We start from the raw sequence: 17137 nt of genomic DNA on the forward strand, positions 1-17137 counted from the left end.
GAAGTGATTCCATCTAGTGGAGACTTTGGTTAATAAACAGTTATTTGTGTACCTGCTGTTTAGCTTATTTTTGATTAAGTTGTAAAATTAATACGTGAATCATTACAGAAATTTAAAAAAAATATAGATTGGCTTCAACAAGTAAATATGTTGCTAACATACTTGCAACTAAAAAGAAAAGAGTGCCTAAATGCCTTGCTGTTGACGTTGTTTGTATATTTCTGTTGTGTTTTGAAAATTTTTTACCACCAACTTCACGGCGGCCATGTTTTGTTGTTGTTGTTGTTGTTGTTTTATTAAAGCGTAAAAAAAATAAAACTGCTCACATTTCACGGCGATTTCAATTTTATCCGAGTCAACCCTGAAACGGCTGAAAACTACATTCCCCAGCGTTGACTTGAATAGAACGTCACCGGAAGTTTGTCCGTTCACTACAAAAGCATTTCCGCGTCCTTCCTGGGTCCTTTCCTGTCTACGGCCTATTGGAAGATGGCGGTGCAAATCTCCAAGAAGAGGAAGGTTAGCGGCGTTTTTTCTCCTCTCTACTCGCACAGGCAGCGATATTTTATTAAAATGGACCCAGACTAAGTGAAACAGACATATTTTCCGCTGGTTCTGGTGTCATACGGATCGGTCCAGCTCCGATACGGGGAGGATTGTTCCAGATGCTGCGGAGGTGCTGCGTCCTCATTTAGACAGCTAGCATGGCTCATTTCGCCGGGGCCGCAGAGAAGTTATGAAATAACTCCCAGTTTCTGTTCCAAGATGTGTGTTCAGACAGCATCATTGCATTTCAATGCGCTTTTCTGACTTGTGTCAGGCCAGTTAGTTTAATGGCGGAATAATTAAAATATAAAAAAGCTATTGGCTATTTAGTGAAACACCGTCGTCTTACATTTTACAGGAAATGTCTAATGTCTGTATATACATAAGGTACACTGTGAAGTAAAGATACTGAGCTTGTGCCAAGTAGATAAGAGAAATAAATAGTTTACATTAAGTTGGATTTGTTTACCAAGCATAATTTAGGATTCTTAAAAGCAAAGCTGACTGGTGGAGCCTGTTATTGTGTGTTTATGGCTAATACTTGCCAATTAAAAACAAAATAATACCCAACTGCTATTGTTTTAGTGTGCTTTTTAATATTTGTGCGGTGTTTTTGCTGGAATAAAATGTCTTACAATCCTGTATTCCTAATAATGTAAGTCAGAAGCCATAATTGTGTTTAATAAAAATGGTAAAATACAATTGTAAAGTTTTAGAGAGGATTTGTGAGGCTGATTTGCACCAACTAAAATTAATATGAACTTTATATGGTTTACAGTAGGATTTCATAATTGAAATCCTATTGTGTTAAAAAGACTGTTCATAGAACAGTCTTTTTAAATTAAGCCACTGACATTAGCTTAAATTCTTAAAAATTGATTTGATAGTTTTTTTTGCTATAGAGCAGTGATTTGTTGCAATAAAGAGGTTCAGCTACAGAGTAGCCGGTTCTTTGTGGGTGTTTTCTATTGAAATGATTTGTTTGGACACTCTGATCCCACCTCTATGATCACCATTAAATTTATGGTCTTAAAAATCTAAGCTCTGCAGACAATTTACCCTTTATAATGATCGTGCAGGCACACTTCCAGAATTTCATATTATTCGGGATCCATTATTGTCTGACTTGACGTAATTGTGTTTTTAAAAAGCTGCCTTTTCTCCATTAGTTCGTCGCAGACGGTATCTTCAAGGCCGAGCTGAACGAGTTCCTGACTCGTGAGCTAGCTGAGGACGGCTACTCCGGCGTGGAGGTGCGCGTGACCCCAACCAGGACTGAGATCATCATCCTGGCCACAAGGTGATTAACTCTCCTTCAGGGTATCTATAACTCTTCCTTTGGTTTGCTGTCAGTTGTTGGGCCTGTCACCATTACAAATTTTACTAGCCGATAAATTGTCTAATTAGTGATTGTTATAAACAGTAATATTATTGTTGTTGAGACCAATTTCAAGTTTATTGGTAATGATAGTTGCATAATATTCCAAGTTTTCCTTCATAAGGATTAATAAATTTTAATTTTGTACATAACACTCCACACTGCAACTAGAGACGGCTTATACATCCAAAATGAAAAACAACCAAAAATAAATAAAAAGGAAACAACACACAACTGAAATCATAAATAAAATGGATTCTGATGTCTCTAAACAGAACTGCCTTTAAAGAAATATTAATAATCAGAATGGAGCTTATTTTAATCTGTAATGTGATTAATTGCTTGTTGTGACAGGATTATTTGTTGTTGCCTGTTGATACTTTCTTTTATAATCTACTGTATTACTGAATTTGTTTGAGCAGATTATTTTAGAAATTCATGATATTCTTCGGTGTTGTATCATCAGAGATTACGAGTCATTTCGGATTTGTAGAGAGACCATTTAGTTGACCAATCTATACTTTTTTTGTAATTAACCTGCTGATAACCAAGAAGAAATCATCTAATTTCAATCATAATTGTTTTTTAGCCTCTAAATACACATCTAATGCAGCATAAATGATGCACGTGTCCCAGTCCAGTAGAAAACAGTCAGTCTTGAACCTTGTACTGGACCAAGAGGATGTTTGGTTACTTCTGTCTACGGCACATTTAAAAAAAAAATGTTCTCTGTTTTTAGGACCCAGAATGTTCTGGGAGAGAAGGGCCGTCGGATCAGAGAGCTGACCGCTGTGGTCCAGAAGCGGTTCGGCTTCCCTGAGGGCAGCGTGGAGGTGAGCCGAGCAGAACGACCTTCATTGAGGTCAGGGATGACCGAATCCAGTCCTCCAGAAATACTGTCCTGGATGCCCAACACGCTTAATTTTTTTTCTTGCATGTTTGAGAAACTATTTATACTCCATGGCAACCATTCAGCTGTGAAAAACGCCTCGGTGGACCTAGCCCCGCCTTCGAGGCACAACTCCTCCTCTTATCTCGTTTACAGTTTCTGATTTTCCGCCTCACAGAGCAGTCCTCCACCGATATTCCCCCTCAGCTCCTTCAGACTAGCTATTGCAGTTAGCAAACACCTTGTAGTGACTATTTGTCCAAAAGTCAAATTCAAAAATCAAAGAACTTAAGACTTAAATGTGATCAAAGCAAAAGGTGAATTCAACTCAAATAGTCGCCTGATGCACCGTGGATTCTGGCTTACGCAGTCCAAAAAGATACAAAAACTCAAACTGCAGTTCTTTGTTTTATTCCACAGTTCAGTCAAAACAAGTTATTAGCTGATTGCCTGGCAACTGATGACTGGTAAAAAACCATATGACCACCCGCATGCATAATGAGCTGCTTAAAACTTACCTATTTATACCGTGAAACACACACTTCCCAAACTGAAATTAATTAACTAATTAAGTGAATTACTAACCAAAGAACTTATTTTAAATAAGTTAAACAAAAATTCTAATTGTAAATTAATCAGAAAGTAAGGAAAAATAAACTAAATAATCTAAATTCTAAGATTTAACTGAAAATAGAGAAATTACTCCTACACACCTGGTGGAACTGCTGAGCTCAGAGGAGCTACTTCTCAGTGAAACCCTGGTAAAAAAAAAAAACTTTGTTAAAGGTTTAATAGAGGAGCCATGTAGTGATGACTTCCTGAAGGAGGAGTTTCATAAAGAGCAGGAGGTTTTAAAGAGACAGATGCCCAATTTCAAGGCGTTAGATTTCAAAGTCATATTTGATGTAACGGCTGAAGGTAACATAGTTACTTGATTGTGCCTGGAAAACACAACACTGTCCGTTTAAAGCATCTAAAGTTTCATATTTTTCTAATCTCTGATTCCCCTTCTGTGATGATTCGATGACGAGACGGAACAGGAACCTCTTTGGTTCTGCAGGTTGCCGGTTCAGAAACACGTTCTGTGGTTCTGCTCCAGTTCCTCAGATCCAGGGTTCTTTTTCACATGAAGACACTGAGGCATTTGTCTGAGAAGGGTAGAAACCAGTTTCACAACTATGAACTTTTTTACATAAATCTGTGCATTTAATTTAACTACTGCAACCTCGATGTAGATTTTTTAAATTTATGTAGTTTATTTGTGTTGCTTAACTACGTTTGAACTGTTTCTTTTTTCAGTTGTATGCTGAGAAAGTTGCCACACGTGGTCTTTGTGCCATCGCCCAGGCTGAGTCTCTGCGCTACAAGCTGCTGGGAGGCCTGGCAGTGCGAAGGTAAGCAGAGCTTAAATAACCAACAAGAGATGCTCAGACAAACCCGACTTTTAGCTTTGTTGTTGTTGATTTAGGCTGCATTCACATCAGCCATGTTTAGATCTCTTTAATCCAACTACAGTTCACTTGACTAAAACGTCTGGTTTGTTTGGGGAGGTGTGAACGCGAATCAAACAAGCGAACTCTGGTCTGCCTAAAAACATTGACGTAAACACTGGCATGGTTCGAATACATGCGCTCCAAAAGTAGGAAGTGGATTACAGCGCAGGGCATTCTGGGTAAAACAACCAAAACAAACCAGAAATTATTTTGCAGAACACAAAAGAGAAATCCTGCATCTGTTAAAATCTGACTCTATTCCATCTTTAACATTTTCTGAAGAGGAAAGTTGAGCTCAGTGTCTTTAGAGGTTTTTGTCGTTTCCTTCAGTAGTAACTATCGGGTGTGAAAACATCGTCCGGGACGCAGAGGTTCAGGCTGGAGGTGCTGATTAAAAATACTAATTTCTCTGGTTTTGAAACTTTTAAACTCAGTTGGAACTGAATTTTATTTTATGCCGACTCCGATCGGATCTAAAAACCGACAATTTGACGACTTTAAACGAGATGAACCAAAATATCCGTTTACAGGAGACGTTTTATCAATGAACTGCACCTTATAGTCGCTTTCTAGAACCGGGTTAACCGGGTTTTGGATCAGATGAGGCTGTTCTGCTGAGCGTCAGGTTTTTATCCTCTAAATGTTTTAATTAACTGTTTGCTCAGCTTCAGTCCCTTCAGTGATGAGACGATGACGAGTCGGAACCGGTCTCTGTCTGGTTCTGGTGGCTGGTTCTGATCCACGTTCTGTGGTTCTGCTCTGGCCCAGCAGAACAGCGAGGCTTTTTCGGTTGAAGACATCGCGGCATTTGTCTGAGAAGGGTGCAAATATTATTCCAGTAATCAATTATTCTGACAATTAATTGGGTAAATAAATCTGACTGCAGATTTTTATACATTAGAAATGCATCAAAAAGATGAACATAAACAAATTATTATTGTTTTGTTGCCTAAAAATCTATATATTTTTGCACAGTTTTGGATTATTTACTGTTGTGAATATGTTGTTCTTTTAGGAAATGACCTTGTTTGAGTCTACATAAAATGGATTACTAAATTAGTTGATGATCATTTCATTAATTGATTAATCCGATAATTTGATGGAGTTGTTAAATTAAAACTAATACTTTTGGGTTGTTGCTAATTGAGTTAGAGATTCAAACCTGGCTGCTGTTATTTCAAATTTGCAATAAAATTCCTGAAATTGATTACATTTTCATGCTTTTTTTTTTTTTTAGACCTAGTTGTTATAAAACAGATTTTTCTCTGGTTTATTCGTTTTCAGGGCTTGCTACGGCGTTCTGAGATTCATCATGGAGAGCGGCGCCAAGGGCTGCGAGGTCGTGGTCTCTGGGAAGCTGAGGGGTCAGAGGGCAAAGTCCATGAAGTTTGTGGACGGCCTGATGATCCACAGCGGAGACCCCGTCAACTATTACGTCGACACGGCGGTTCGCCATGTCCTGCTGAGGCAGGGTGAGTACCGGCCCATTTCCTGTCCCTCCAAACGCCCAGACTGATGAAATAGACCAGATGATTTCACTTTGGTGTTTTCAAGGTCTGGAAAGTGCTTGATTTCTGCATAAGGTCCTTGAAAGTTGTTGATATTCAAACTGCAAGGTTCACTAATTGATATTTTAATCAACGGTTTTGCATAGAAACATACCGGGGCGTAATAATGTCAAGCATAAACATATTAACTTCAAGATGTGTTTTTTCAGGAACAAAGAGGACATACAAAACTCATCCAATTATAATAACTATTATGAAAAATATGTATTTTTAATATTATTAAAATGTATTTTTAATAAAAACATTTATTTCCTCTCAGTCAATACAGTAATTTTGAATTTGAATAATAAATAATAAAAAAGTGAATAATACAAAAATCTGTAAAAAACAAAACAATATAAATTTAAAAAAATCTAAATTACTTTGACGTAAGAAATGCCGTAAACAGTGCCATTTAGTGTAGAATTTCAATAAACTGCAGAGTTTTGTAATGAATTACAATCTAACATTTGGAAAATATTACTGTAGAAAGTTATTTTAAGGTTATTTTAGTTATTTTAAAGACATATTTTCTTCTTGCTCTCTGAAGTTAAACTAAATGTTTCTGTTTTAGGTCAATTAGAATTACAAAAAATATTTCTGATTGCAAGAAAACATTGAATTTCAGCAGGAAGGTAATTTGCCTTAAGATGTTTTTGGATTGTAGTGAGTATTTATTATTCCTAATGAATCAATGACTTATTGATTTGTTATTGGAATAAAGATTAGCTTGTATTTTATACATTAAACTAGGGCTGCTGTAAACGAATATTTTGATAATCGAGTAATCTATCGATTATTCTTACGATTAATCGGATAAAATAATTAATAAAATATTGGTAAATCTTGCATAACAGCAGTGTTACTATCAGATATCAATACCAGTCCAGTTTTTCATATTTGAGCTTCCCAAACAGTTACTTTTTGGTAGTTTAGAAAGTTAGTTTAATAATAAAGAGGCAGGCTCACAAATACGCTTATGAACAATGTCTTTGCTCCAGCTTTTGGTTTATGTTTTCATCTTCAGTGAGTTTAATAGATGAATTCTCATCTTCCCCCATAGCTGTCAAGCTTTGGGTTTGACAATATGGGAAATGTCGGCTGGAGTGGGGTGGGGGGATTTGGGGTGATGGGCTGGGGAACGAACGAACGTAAGATGGGGGTGGAGAGGAAGAAATGGACCAGGGGACAGACGAACGTAAGTCAGGGGGGGAGAGACGACCGGTAGATCAGGGGACGAACGTAAGAACGTGGGGAGCAATACGGGATTTTTACGGCACCTTCGTTCGTCACACTCAGAAACTTGTCTACCAGCCATGAACCGCCACAATGATTTCCGCCACCCATTTGTTCAGACCGGAATGATATGAAATTTATTGTGCGCTTCGTCCGTAAAGCTACACGGTACATTGTAACCATCAACTACTCAGCCGCCCGCCGTGGTCAGTCTATCCACTCACCTGTATAAATATACCTGCAGCTCTTCCTGCCGTTCATTTTCAACCAGCAGCTCCCTGAGGAGAAAAGCTGCCGTACTCCAGGCATCGTGCCAGTCATTTCAAGGATGCTTATTGGTCCCCCAAAAACGATGAAGACCTGGGCATTATCATCAATCAATAAAATCCCCACTGGTCAAACTTGAAAATTGGACGTTATGCTGCTAACACTTAGCTTTCGTCAACAACTCGGAGTCGGAAGTCAGAGCTACGACTCTGTAATGTTCCAGCCGAAACACGGTGCGCTAAATAATAAAACATAAATTAACGAAGCTTCGAGGCAGGAAAATTTTCCTCGAGGAATTTTAATAATCGAGGGACTTAAATTATTCGAGGAATCGTTTCAGCCCTACATTAAACAACATTATTGAAATTAGTTGAATTAGTGTTTTGTTCTCGGACCAGTCAGGTGCATCAGGCGTGTGAAAGACACATTTCAAAACATAAAATTTGTTTTATTTTAATTTATCTTGCTACTGCTATAAAATGTAGAATACTATCACAAGACTTTATGAATGACAGTAAATGAGATATAATGGTGAATTGAAACTCTTCTTTTAGTTCATTTGTATTGTTTTTAGTAGTGCTGGAAAAGTTTCCTTGCCTTGAAATTGGTTGAATTTTACTGTGGGAAAATTCAACCAGTGGTTGGTTTCAGTGAGACTAGCAAACCCTGAATCATTGTTTTTTCTGTTGTTTTTTAGGTGTGCTGGGCATCAAGGTGAAGATCATGCTGCCCTGGGATCCCAGCGGTAAGATCGGCCCCAAGAAGCCGCTGCCCGACCACGTCAGCATCGTGGAGCCCAAGGAGGAGAACCTGCCCACCACACCCACGTCAGAGCAGAAGGGGGCCAAGCCCGAGGTGCCCGTCATGCCCCAGGGAGTCGCTGTACCCACCGCATAAGAGGGTAAGAAGAGTCGGAGGATTCTTTGCAGTTTTAATCATTAAATTCTTTGATTTTCTTTATTGTTCAAGAAGAAAACAAACATTTGGGAGCTACAAGTAACCTTTTAGTTTATGCAGAAACAATAAAAGTGTCCTGCATGATTTCTGGGTCTTCTCAGTGTCAGGCGACTGAAAAATGGCTCCCACTGCAATAATATGGCAACATTTAATGATTTTACAGAGGGAAAATATGACAAAATCGAGTTGATCAGGACTGTATTAACAACTATTATCTATTGACAATCTGGTAGGAAAATGGCACATTCTGCAGAATTTTTTATTTAACCACATAATTTTGGATATAATATTAGAAATGCATTAAAACATAAAATTAAATTAATTTTTAAAGAAGAAAATAACCATTTTATTCTCTAAAATGCAATAAAAGCATTCCTTTAGTCAGAACCAGATGAAGCTAAAACTACGCCACTTGATGAGTTTTGGTTAAAACATAATTACAGAGATGTTTGTTTTTAGTCTTGAATGTAAAATATATATGCATCTATAATCAAATACTAAATTGATTAACGGTTATTTCAATAATCGATTCATTGCGATTAATCATTTGGGCCCTGAAGTTAATCAGCTGAACTTGGGAAATTAAAGATAGTATTAAAAGTCTCCACTAGGAGGCGCTCTCATCCCATCAGTCCTACAGGTAGAGTTGAAGAAATGCATTTAGATTCAAAATTAATGAAATATTTAAAGATGCCCTATCAATATGTAGCACAACTAAAATATCAGCTTGTCTCTCTGAAAACACATCAAGCGACAGTATTAACCTTTTTTAGTTTTTTAAATTATGCATAAATAGAGATTTTCTTCTGTTTCAGACATTTGGAGACAATAAAAACATTTCTGAAAAGCTAAATTGACAAGTGTAAACACAAACAAATCCGTAAGTCGGCTTCAGACAGAAAAAGCCCAATTAGTAGCCCAAATTAAAACTGATTTTTAAGGAAAATGTTTGTATTTTTCTTAGTATTTGTTTACGTCCCTTCCTTGATGAGACGATGACGAGTCGGAACTGGTCTCTGTCTGGTTCTGGTCGTGACCGGTTTAGTTTCACGTTCTGTGGTTCTGCTCCGGTCCGTCAGACCAGCGAGGTCGTTTCAGTTGAAGACATCGAGGCATTTGTCTGAGAAGGGTTTAAAACGCACAAGAAATGGTCACCGTGTTGAAAATATGCAAAAATTGAGACATTTCTGTTCAAATCTGTAGAAAAGCTGAGAAGTTCAGAATTTACTGAACTGTTAATTATTTAATTTGATGTAAAATGTTAAGTGAAACTGGGTTTTAATTTATACTTTTTTGCTTTTGCAGGTTTTTAACCGTTCTACTGGATGGGTTGAAGTCTCTGGCATTTTTGTGTACAAAACAATAAAATCTGGAAAATACACTTTTTGAGTTTTGGTCTTTCTTTCAAAACTTCAGCATTTCAGTGGGGCTGAAAACGCATCACGTTATAAGTGTTTCATATCAGCTGACATCAATAATTATTCAGTAGGTTTTTGTTTGTTTTAAATATGTGAAATGCTGCCAAACTGGTGGCATTTGTCTGTTTATCCAGTTTTCACTCCACCATTGTTTTCTTTGTTTTCCACGTCTTTACACAAAAACAAAATTACATTTTATCCACATTTACTACTATTATTAAACAGCCAAACGCAACAGTGATGGCTGATTTAAAAAGAAAATAAAAAACAACGCCGATCATTTTAAGCAGTTGTGACGAGAAGTTCAACTGCTGCTGCGCAAGTTACTCGACAGGCTGTTGCTAGGTAACCAAAGCACGAGTGAGTCGCTAGGTAACCAAAGAGTGAGTTAGCTTAGCTGGCCGTGAGAAGTTAAGCGGTTAAAGCCTTTTCTTTGCAAATATCCCCAAAGTTGCTGCGTGGTTCTGGGTCGGAGTTCAGTGAATATTCTGTTATCGCGATATGTTCTGTTGAGTTATTGTCTAGCTCTACTTCTCAGGTGTACTAGTAAAAAATAGTAAAAGACTCGCACGTCATGTAGCGCTGAAAATATGTTCAGACAACTTGTTATACATTAGTTAGTGGTAGGGATGTAAAGAATCATCTGAGGTGGCATTTTGATAATCTACTTCGGTACAGCTGCTCTGCTCTGAAGAAGTTAATAAAAACTAAAGAGCGTGTGGGTGCGGCTGGAGGTAAACAGTTTGGCTAAACAGAAAAGCGTTTGAGAGGAGAGTTGAGATGCTTCACTTAGTTTTAATTTGTTACACCATTAAGTTGGTAAAATAGCTTCTGAACAAAATCCATGGTGATACCTGTGAACCTCCTGACGGAGATTAATGCATCTACACTCCATGAAACAGCATATGAGCATAATTTACTAAACTGATCAGGAATAATTAAGTAATTAGTATTTTTAACAGTCTTTACAGAATTGTAGATGTCATACTGTGAATGAAAGCCAGATTACCTGGAGAGAATACAGAGGACATGCAGAAACATCCCAGGACAAAGTAAAAGGAAATTATTCTTTTTTTTTTTTTTTTTTTAAGAAGCTGTATATATGAAATATAACTTCAGAAGCCTCTGTCTCTAAGAAATTCCTGCTCTTCCCATCTCTTTGCCTTCAGGAAGTCATTGCTCCTCTTTATGTCTTTTACAACCGCTCTTCGCGTTGAACTAAGAGGTAGCTGTGCAGCTCCATCAGGTATTTGCTAATTGCTCCTGCAGCTAGTTTGAAGGGCCTGAGTGGGGAAATGTTTAAATTTATGATGAACACTCATAGTTTTCATTGTACACTTGAAATATAGCAATGAAAAATATACCTTTAAGTGACATTTTATACTGAAGTGCGTTAATTTGATCATTTTGTGAAATATAGTAGCCTACTCCATATTATAGTAATGATAGAAAATTTAGCTTTTAATCACAAATTAACACTAGTAAAAAAAATTAAAAAGAACTTAGCATCCATTCAAGTGTAATTTTTGTGTATCCTGTCTGCTCCGTGTCTTTTTGTTATATAAAATATTTATTTCGATTTATGAGTAAATCTTAGTAACACTGGTTGCTAGAGTAATTTTCATTTGTCCTCTGGGATACTCTATAGACAGGTTTCTAAAAATGCATCAGAGTGAGACATCTTCCCAGCGTTCCAAAGGTTATGGTTGGATCCGGGTTAGGCCACGCCCCCTAGCTGCTACCTGCTCGACTCCTCGGTCCCACCTGGACTTTCAGAGGACGCAGGATGAGTCTGCCGGACTACAAATCAACTGGTAGACAACCTTCATCTGTGCTCTCGGTAAGAAATCTGACTCATCGCGTTGATTCTTGTTGTTTTCGGGTTGAAGCTGAAAACTGCGGGAAAGTTTCACCTGTCCGAGGAACAGGTGTGTGGAAGTTCAGATCGGATCGCATTCGGGTCTCAATATCTATATTAGTTTGTGCAAAGTGACGCGGTTGGGTGCAGATTTTACAGTATTTGTAGTGTAGATTACCAGTTATTGATAAGTTTGTTTGGTGATTTACTAACCTGCCCTGATTGCTGGACCCAGATAATTTCTGACTGTGACTTGGTGTTGTCTCGCGAAATCAGCTGAGAACAAATTTGTCGACTTATGTGAGGCTTTACTGCAACTCAAGCACGAATAAGTTACTAATAATACTCAAGTTAAATGACTTTTGTTGCCTAAATTGATCAAATTAACTACTTGCTGTGGTTCATTTTTAGTTGATGATCCTGCACTGAAGGTAAAAATGCGCTGTTTCTCTGCAGATTCAAGTTTGACAGAGATCAATATTTATAACTGACTTTACGCAGTCTTACAGATTTACAGAGCTAAAAGACAAATACCGTCTATGGGTTTTCCAAATCTGGTCTTTATGGTCTAAAATAATTAAACTGAAGAGCACAAAAACATTCAAAGTATTTCACTTTGTTGTTGTTTATTAAACTCGTTAAAGACCTAAAATAGGTCTAGGGATGATTTGAACCACCTAGCTGTATGGAAAGCCACATGTGCCTCAATTCCAAAAGGATATTTACACATAGAAACATTTTAAGAACAGCAACAAACATAAAATAATCTACATGTATATTTACATCAACAAAAAAGGTACAAATTATTATTTAAATCTAGAATTTATCTAATAAATATTTTTACTTTATGGTCACTTGCTGCAGAATATAATGAACTTGTTTTTTCTTATTGTGTTCCCTAGCAATAAACGTGCTTGCAAGTAAACTGGTTTATTTTGTGTACAGTCACAGTAGTTGCCTTTCCATTGACCTTAAAACTACAAAAATTGGAATTAGCTTAATAAACACCCATCAGTGGAAACACTTTTTGTATCATGAGTAACATAATCAACAACTGGATGTTACTGCTGGCAGAAAACATGAAGAAGATGACAGGAAGTAATTTGAGGATGATGGCATGGTATATTTTTTAATGATTTGTCACGTGAACAAACATTTTCACGTGTGACTTTAACTGTACTTGTTGCAAAATTGTATTTTTTAGATATCAGCAGAATATCAATACATTTTGGAAATGCAGCTAGTGATAAGAAATGTCGATTTAAAGTCCTGAGTGAAAACTTGTTTATACTTTCTTAACAATATGGTGCAAGAAAATAGCTGAAAATGTATCAGATAATTGGGTGTTCGTGGTTGTTTTTATGGTATCCTTCAGTGGAAAAATAAAAAATAGCAAGAGACTGGACTGCACGACTACCAGCAGGAAAGAGATTCCAACCAAAACTACCAGTAGATGGCGGTATTACCCCGTTAATATAATTAAAAATAGTCTAAATAGTTTGGACGTCTCTGTTATTTCTTTACTGAAATAAGACAAAGTTAGCTCACAAGTAACTTCGCAGAGAAATAAGTACGGTACTAGTTCCACTGGCAGATTATTTCACTTAGAATAATCTGCCACCCATGTTCAAAGTTAAATAATCTGCCATTGTAACTAGAACTTTTTCCTCAATATTAAGAAATTGTGACGTAAAACAAGCTCTTGTTGAAAAGTTACTTGTAAGTTAGTTATGTCTTATTTAAAGTAAAGTTAGATATTTGCACTAGATACTGCTTTTCAATGCAGGAAGCAATAATAATAATAACAACAATAACAAAGCATTTTACTATATATTTGATTCAAATTTGAATTACATTCACCAATTTAATTATTTCATTGAGTAATAAGTGAAGGACTTCAGAATGTTTCATTATTTATATGAGACATATGATTCCAGTTTCATTAAATTGATCACATAACTATAATAAGTTATTATTTGTGGATTTACTCTGAGACTTTTATTGCAATATCATCTAGAACCTGTTGTAAGGAGAAAACGAAAAGAAAACGGTTGGGATGTTTTTAGAAGCAGCTCAAACGTATAAAGAAAAGTATAAAAAGTCGTAAAATGTTCATTTTAACCTCATTCAATGCATCATAAATCCAGATCCCTGTCTTCAAGATACTGAATTTATTCCATTTGGTTGTTTTAAAACTCTTTGTGATTGTTTTCCTACCTCAGCGCTCTCCTGTGGTTCAGCTAAATGTTGGGGGTCACCTGTTCAGCACCACACTGAGCACGCTCAGAAGACACCCGGACTCCAAGGTGGCGGAGCTGTTCGGCTCTCAGCCCAAAGTCAGCACCGACGCTCAGGGACGCTTCTTCATCGACCGCGACGGTTCCCACTTCGGAGCCGTTCTGGAGTTCCTGAGGTCGGAGAAGCTGCCGACGGAAAACATCCAGGAGGTCTGAGGCACAGCGTTGTTCTTAAATCACTCTGCAATAGGGCTGCAACGATTAATCAAATTAATCAGTTATTTAATAATCATCAACTGATTCAGTAATTCATCAATCGTTAGCTGGAGTATACAGACTCAGAAAAGGGTAACTGTTGAAAGAACAACAAACTCAGAGCAGCAATTGAGTCAAAAATGTTCCAAAAATATAAACATTTTGCATTTAAGATTAAAAAAACAAAACTTCTTTTTCTGTAGATATTTTCTACCCAGATCTCCTGGAGTGACAGTTTCTACCTTCATCTGGATCAAGATCTGTAATTTGCTATCAAGCACATTTTGCTAGTTATTAATTGGTCAACCCAAAAATAATCAATAAACCAACCGTACACTGTATTGATAAGTGAAGCAGAAAAGGTTGAGCTTTTCAAATGTTGATGTTAGGAGTATCTCTTAGCTGCAGACGCATCTTTTACTACAAATGATCAAGCGTTCACGAAAAGAATGCAATGTGCATTTTAGGCAATAAAATGTTTATTTACTTATGTAAAACAAAAAGAACTGAATTATGTTTAACTGCATTTTCTAAATATATTTCGGATATTATATAAATTAAGCATGAATGTTAATGTGAATCTGCAAAATGTGCCATTTTATTATGTAAAAACTGAATTTTTTGAGCTTTACATCATGTTATAATGTTATAACTTTATCAAAAACACACCTGGAGTGTTGCACTGATTCTTTTGTGTATGTTTGAGAAATCCTTTAATCTCCATGGCAACCATTCAGCTGTACAAAACGCCTCCCCAGAGCTGCAGATTTCAACCAGAGCAGCCTTCTCTCACTCAGCTCCTTCAGACTAGCCAGCAGCAATTAGCAAACACCTGGTGGAACTGAACATCAGCTGAGCTCATTATAGGAGCTACTTCTCAGTGAAACGCTGGTAAAAATGTTGTTAAGAGGTTAATAGAGGAGCCATGTTGTGAGGACCTCCCGAAGGCGGCGTTTTTAAAGAGACAGAGGCCCAATTTCAAGGTGTTCAATTACAACAGAAGCTAACATAGTTACTCAATTGAGCTATAAAATGGAACTATGTGCCTGGAAAAAACATAATTCTGGCCTTTTAAATGAAAAATCTGCAAAATCATCAGAATAATCAATAAATTAATCAATAACTAATACAACCTTTAGCTCCAGCCCTGCATTGTGTGTTCAGGTGTATACAGAAGCGGTCCACTACAACATCAAGGAACTGATCAAACGTCTGGAGGAGACGCCTGAGCTGTTTGGGGAGCTGGTGGGGAGACAGCAGTTCCTCTCCAGGGTCCCGCACTACAAAGAAAACATCGAGGTCAGCTGCTTCCTGTTTTTACCGCTTTCTCTGCTCCTTTCATCCCAGAACCGTCTCCTCTTTACTTCTCTTTTTTTTTCTTATATAGTCAAGTGAAAGTTTACATTTACAACAGCCTTTAGTTGACTAAAGGAACCACTTTAGTCAACTAAAGTGGTTCCTAAAGTAGATGAGTGATAAAACAAGAAACAAAATCAAGTTTGATATATACAAATAGTAATAAAAACAATAGTAAAATTTGGCAGTAAAGTACCAAAAATAGTATGAATAAAAACCAAGACACGCTTAGTTTCAGCTGCAGCAATTTCCCCAAAACTTGAATCAATTAAGTACAAATTCCCCCCTTTTTTAAAACTGTTTATAAATTAGAGCATGACAGCGCTAGTTCTAGGCTGGTAGCTTGTTTATTGTTGCCATAGCAACTGTTATGACAACTAAAGAGTTTCTATTCTAGTGCATTTAATTAATAAAAGAACTAAGTCAGATTTTTATACGACTAATAAAATTAACTTACAATTAGCTACTCATTAGCAAGAAGCCCTTAGAATGTTAAAATCTTCTGTTAGGTTCTGATCCGTATTGCCAGAGCGGAGGCCGTGGCCGCGCGCCGCTCCACCATCCTCATCTGCGTCATGCGGACGGAGGACGACCTGGGTTTCTATGACAACGCCGTAAACAGCCTGGAGGCCGGCACGGAGTCTGCGGTGACGTTTGGGCCGTGGAAGGCCGATCCGTCCGTCAGAGACCTGCTGGACTGCGTGAAGATGGACATCGCACGTCGCGGCTACAACATTAGCATCGAGGCGCACGCGCCCGAGCGCAGCTTCCTGTCCAAGAGCTACGACTTCTTCTACAAACTCACCTTCACCTGGTGGTGACGAGGCGCCCGGGAACTAAACGACTGCACTTTATTAATTAACTATAATGAGCTGCACCTTCTGGTTTTCTGAAGGAATATTGTTCAATCAAAATAAAATACATCAATCTTTTTTTTAAAGGGGATTTGTTATGCAAAATTCACTTTTTTTTCTTTTTTTTACTTTAATTTTTGTCTCCAACGTGGCGTTTTTTGGAAATATTTTAATGTTTTTTTGGTTTCTGGGAATTAAACCATTAAAAAAAACCTCCTGATTGGTAAAGTGGCAGTCATAAAATCATAAAAGAAAGAACTGCGCTGTTACCTAGCAACCTAAGCTGAGATCCAGCACATTTGGTCAGCTGGTTTACCACTGACCAAGACAATTGTTTTGTTGTCGACTTATCATTCAGAAACGACTTTCTGCATTCTAGTTGGTTGCGCAGGAGGCTCCACTTCTGCTTTTCAAAGATGTACGGTTGTACATTTGTGCAGCCATTTTCATGTGCAAGTGTAAATGTTGAGTTTTCAAAAGAGAGCGGCTAGATAAGCAGCTTATTTGGCTGTATAGTGACAAGAGGCCCTGAAACAACTAAAAATATTTTTGCACAAAAATGTGATGAACATGTTTTGTGGAGGCCATAGATTTGTCCTAATTTCCAAGGAAGCATAACAGGTCACTTTTAAGTTGGGCAATATTCATGCGAAGTGTTTCATGTCTGTCGTTTTAACGTCAGGCCTACATCATCCTCTTCTAACTGTGTCGCTGACGTCACACAAGTGTTTATTTCACCGCTTTGAACATTTTCACAGCTTTCTGAGGGGATTTCACGGCCTGCAGACAATACTGCGTCAAATCCCTGACACTGGGCAATCCGCAGCTCACTCACAGATGAACCGA

The 17137-nt window shown here is 37.5% G+C and overlaps 2 protein-coding genes, 1 long non-coding RNA gene and 3 other non-coding genes across 6 annotated transcripts; 5 read left to right on the plus strand and 1 right to left on the minus strand.

Moving 5' to 3' along the window:
- Positions 1 to 363: 363 nt before the first annotated feature.
- rps3 (ribosomal protein S3) lies at positions 364 to 9694 on the plus strand. The gene is made up of 7 exons (XM_028044556.1): positions 364 to 519; positions 1716 to 1846; positions 2664 to 2757; positions 4113 to 4207; positions 5591 to 5778; positions 8054 to 8257; positions 9619 to 9694. The coding sequence occupies exons 1-6, from the start codon at positions 490 to 492 to the stop codon at positions 8251 to 8253; spliced, it is 738 nt and encodes a 245-aa protein (XP_027900357.1). The 5' UTR covers positions 364 to 489; the 3' UTR covers positions 8254 to 8257; positions 9619 to 9694.
- LOC114133708 (small nucleolar RNA SNORD15) lies at positions 3821 to 3970 on the plus strand. Its single transcript, XR_003593246.1, has one exon. It is a non-coding gene; the product is annotated as a small nucleolar RNA SNORD15 (small nucleolar RNA).
- LOC114133709 (small nucleolar RNA SNORD15) lies at positions 4981 to 5127 on the plus strand. The gene has a single exon (XR_003593247.1). It is a non-coding gene; the product is annotated as a small nucleolar RNA SNORD15 (small nucleolar RNA).
- On the minus strand, positions 9023 to 16027 carry LOC114161340 (uncharacterized). The gene is made up of 4 exons (XR_003598992.1): positions 15895 to 16027; positions 15215 to 15361; positions 13807 to 14078; positions 9023 to 9433 (listed from the first exon to the last, which is right to left on the minus strand). It is a non-coding gene; the product is annotated as an uncharacterized LOC114161340 (long non-coding RNA).
- LOC114133710 (small nucleolar RNA SNORD15) lies at positions 9293 to 9442 on the plus strand. The gene has a single exon (XR_003593248.1). It is a non-coding gene; the product is annotated as a small nucleolar RNA SNORD15 (small nucleolar RNA).
- On the plus strand, positions 11388 to 16373 carry kctd14 (potassium channel tetramerization domain containing 14). Its single transcript, XM_028044558.1, has 4 exons — positions 11388 to 11571; positions 13812 to 14036; positions 15246 to 15380; positions 15947 to 16373. Exons 1-4 carry the CDS (start codon positions 11518 to 11520, stop codon positions 16256 to 16258), a joined length of 726 nt encoding a protein of 241 aa, XP_027900359.1. The 5' UTR covers positions 11388 to 11517; the 3' UTR covers positions 16259 to 16373.
- Positions 16374 to 17137: the final 764 nt, after the last annotated feature.

The sequence above is a fragment of the Xiphophorus couchianus genome, chromosome 18 (assembly GCF_001444195.1).
Source record: "Xiphophorus couchianus chromosome 18, X_couchianus-1.0, whole genome shotgun sequence".
Taxonomy (NCBI): Eukaryota; Metazoa; Chordata; class Actinopteri; order Cyprinodontiformes; family Poeciliidae; genus Xiphophorus; species Xiphophorus couchianus.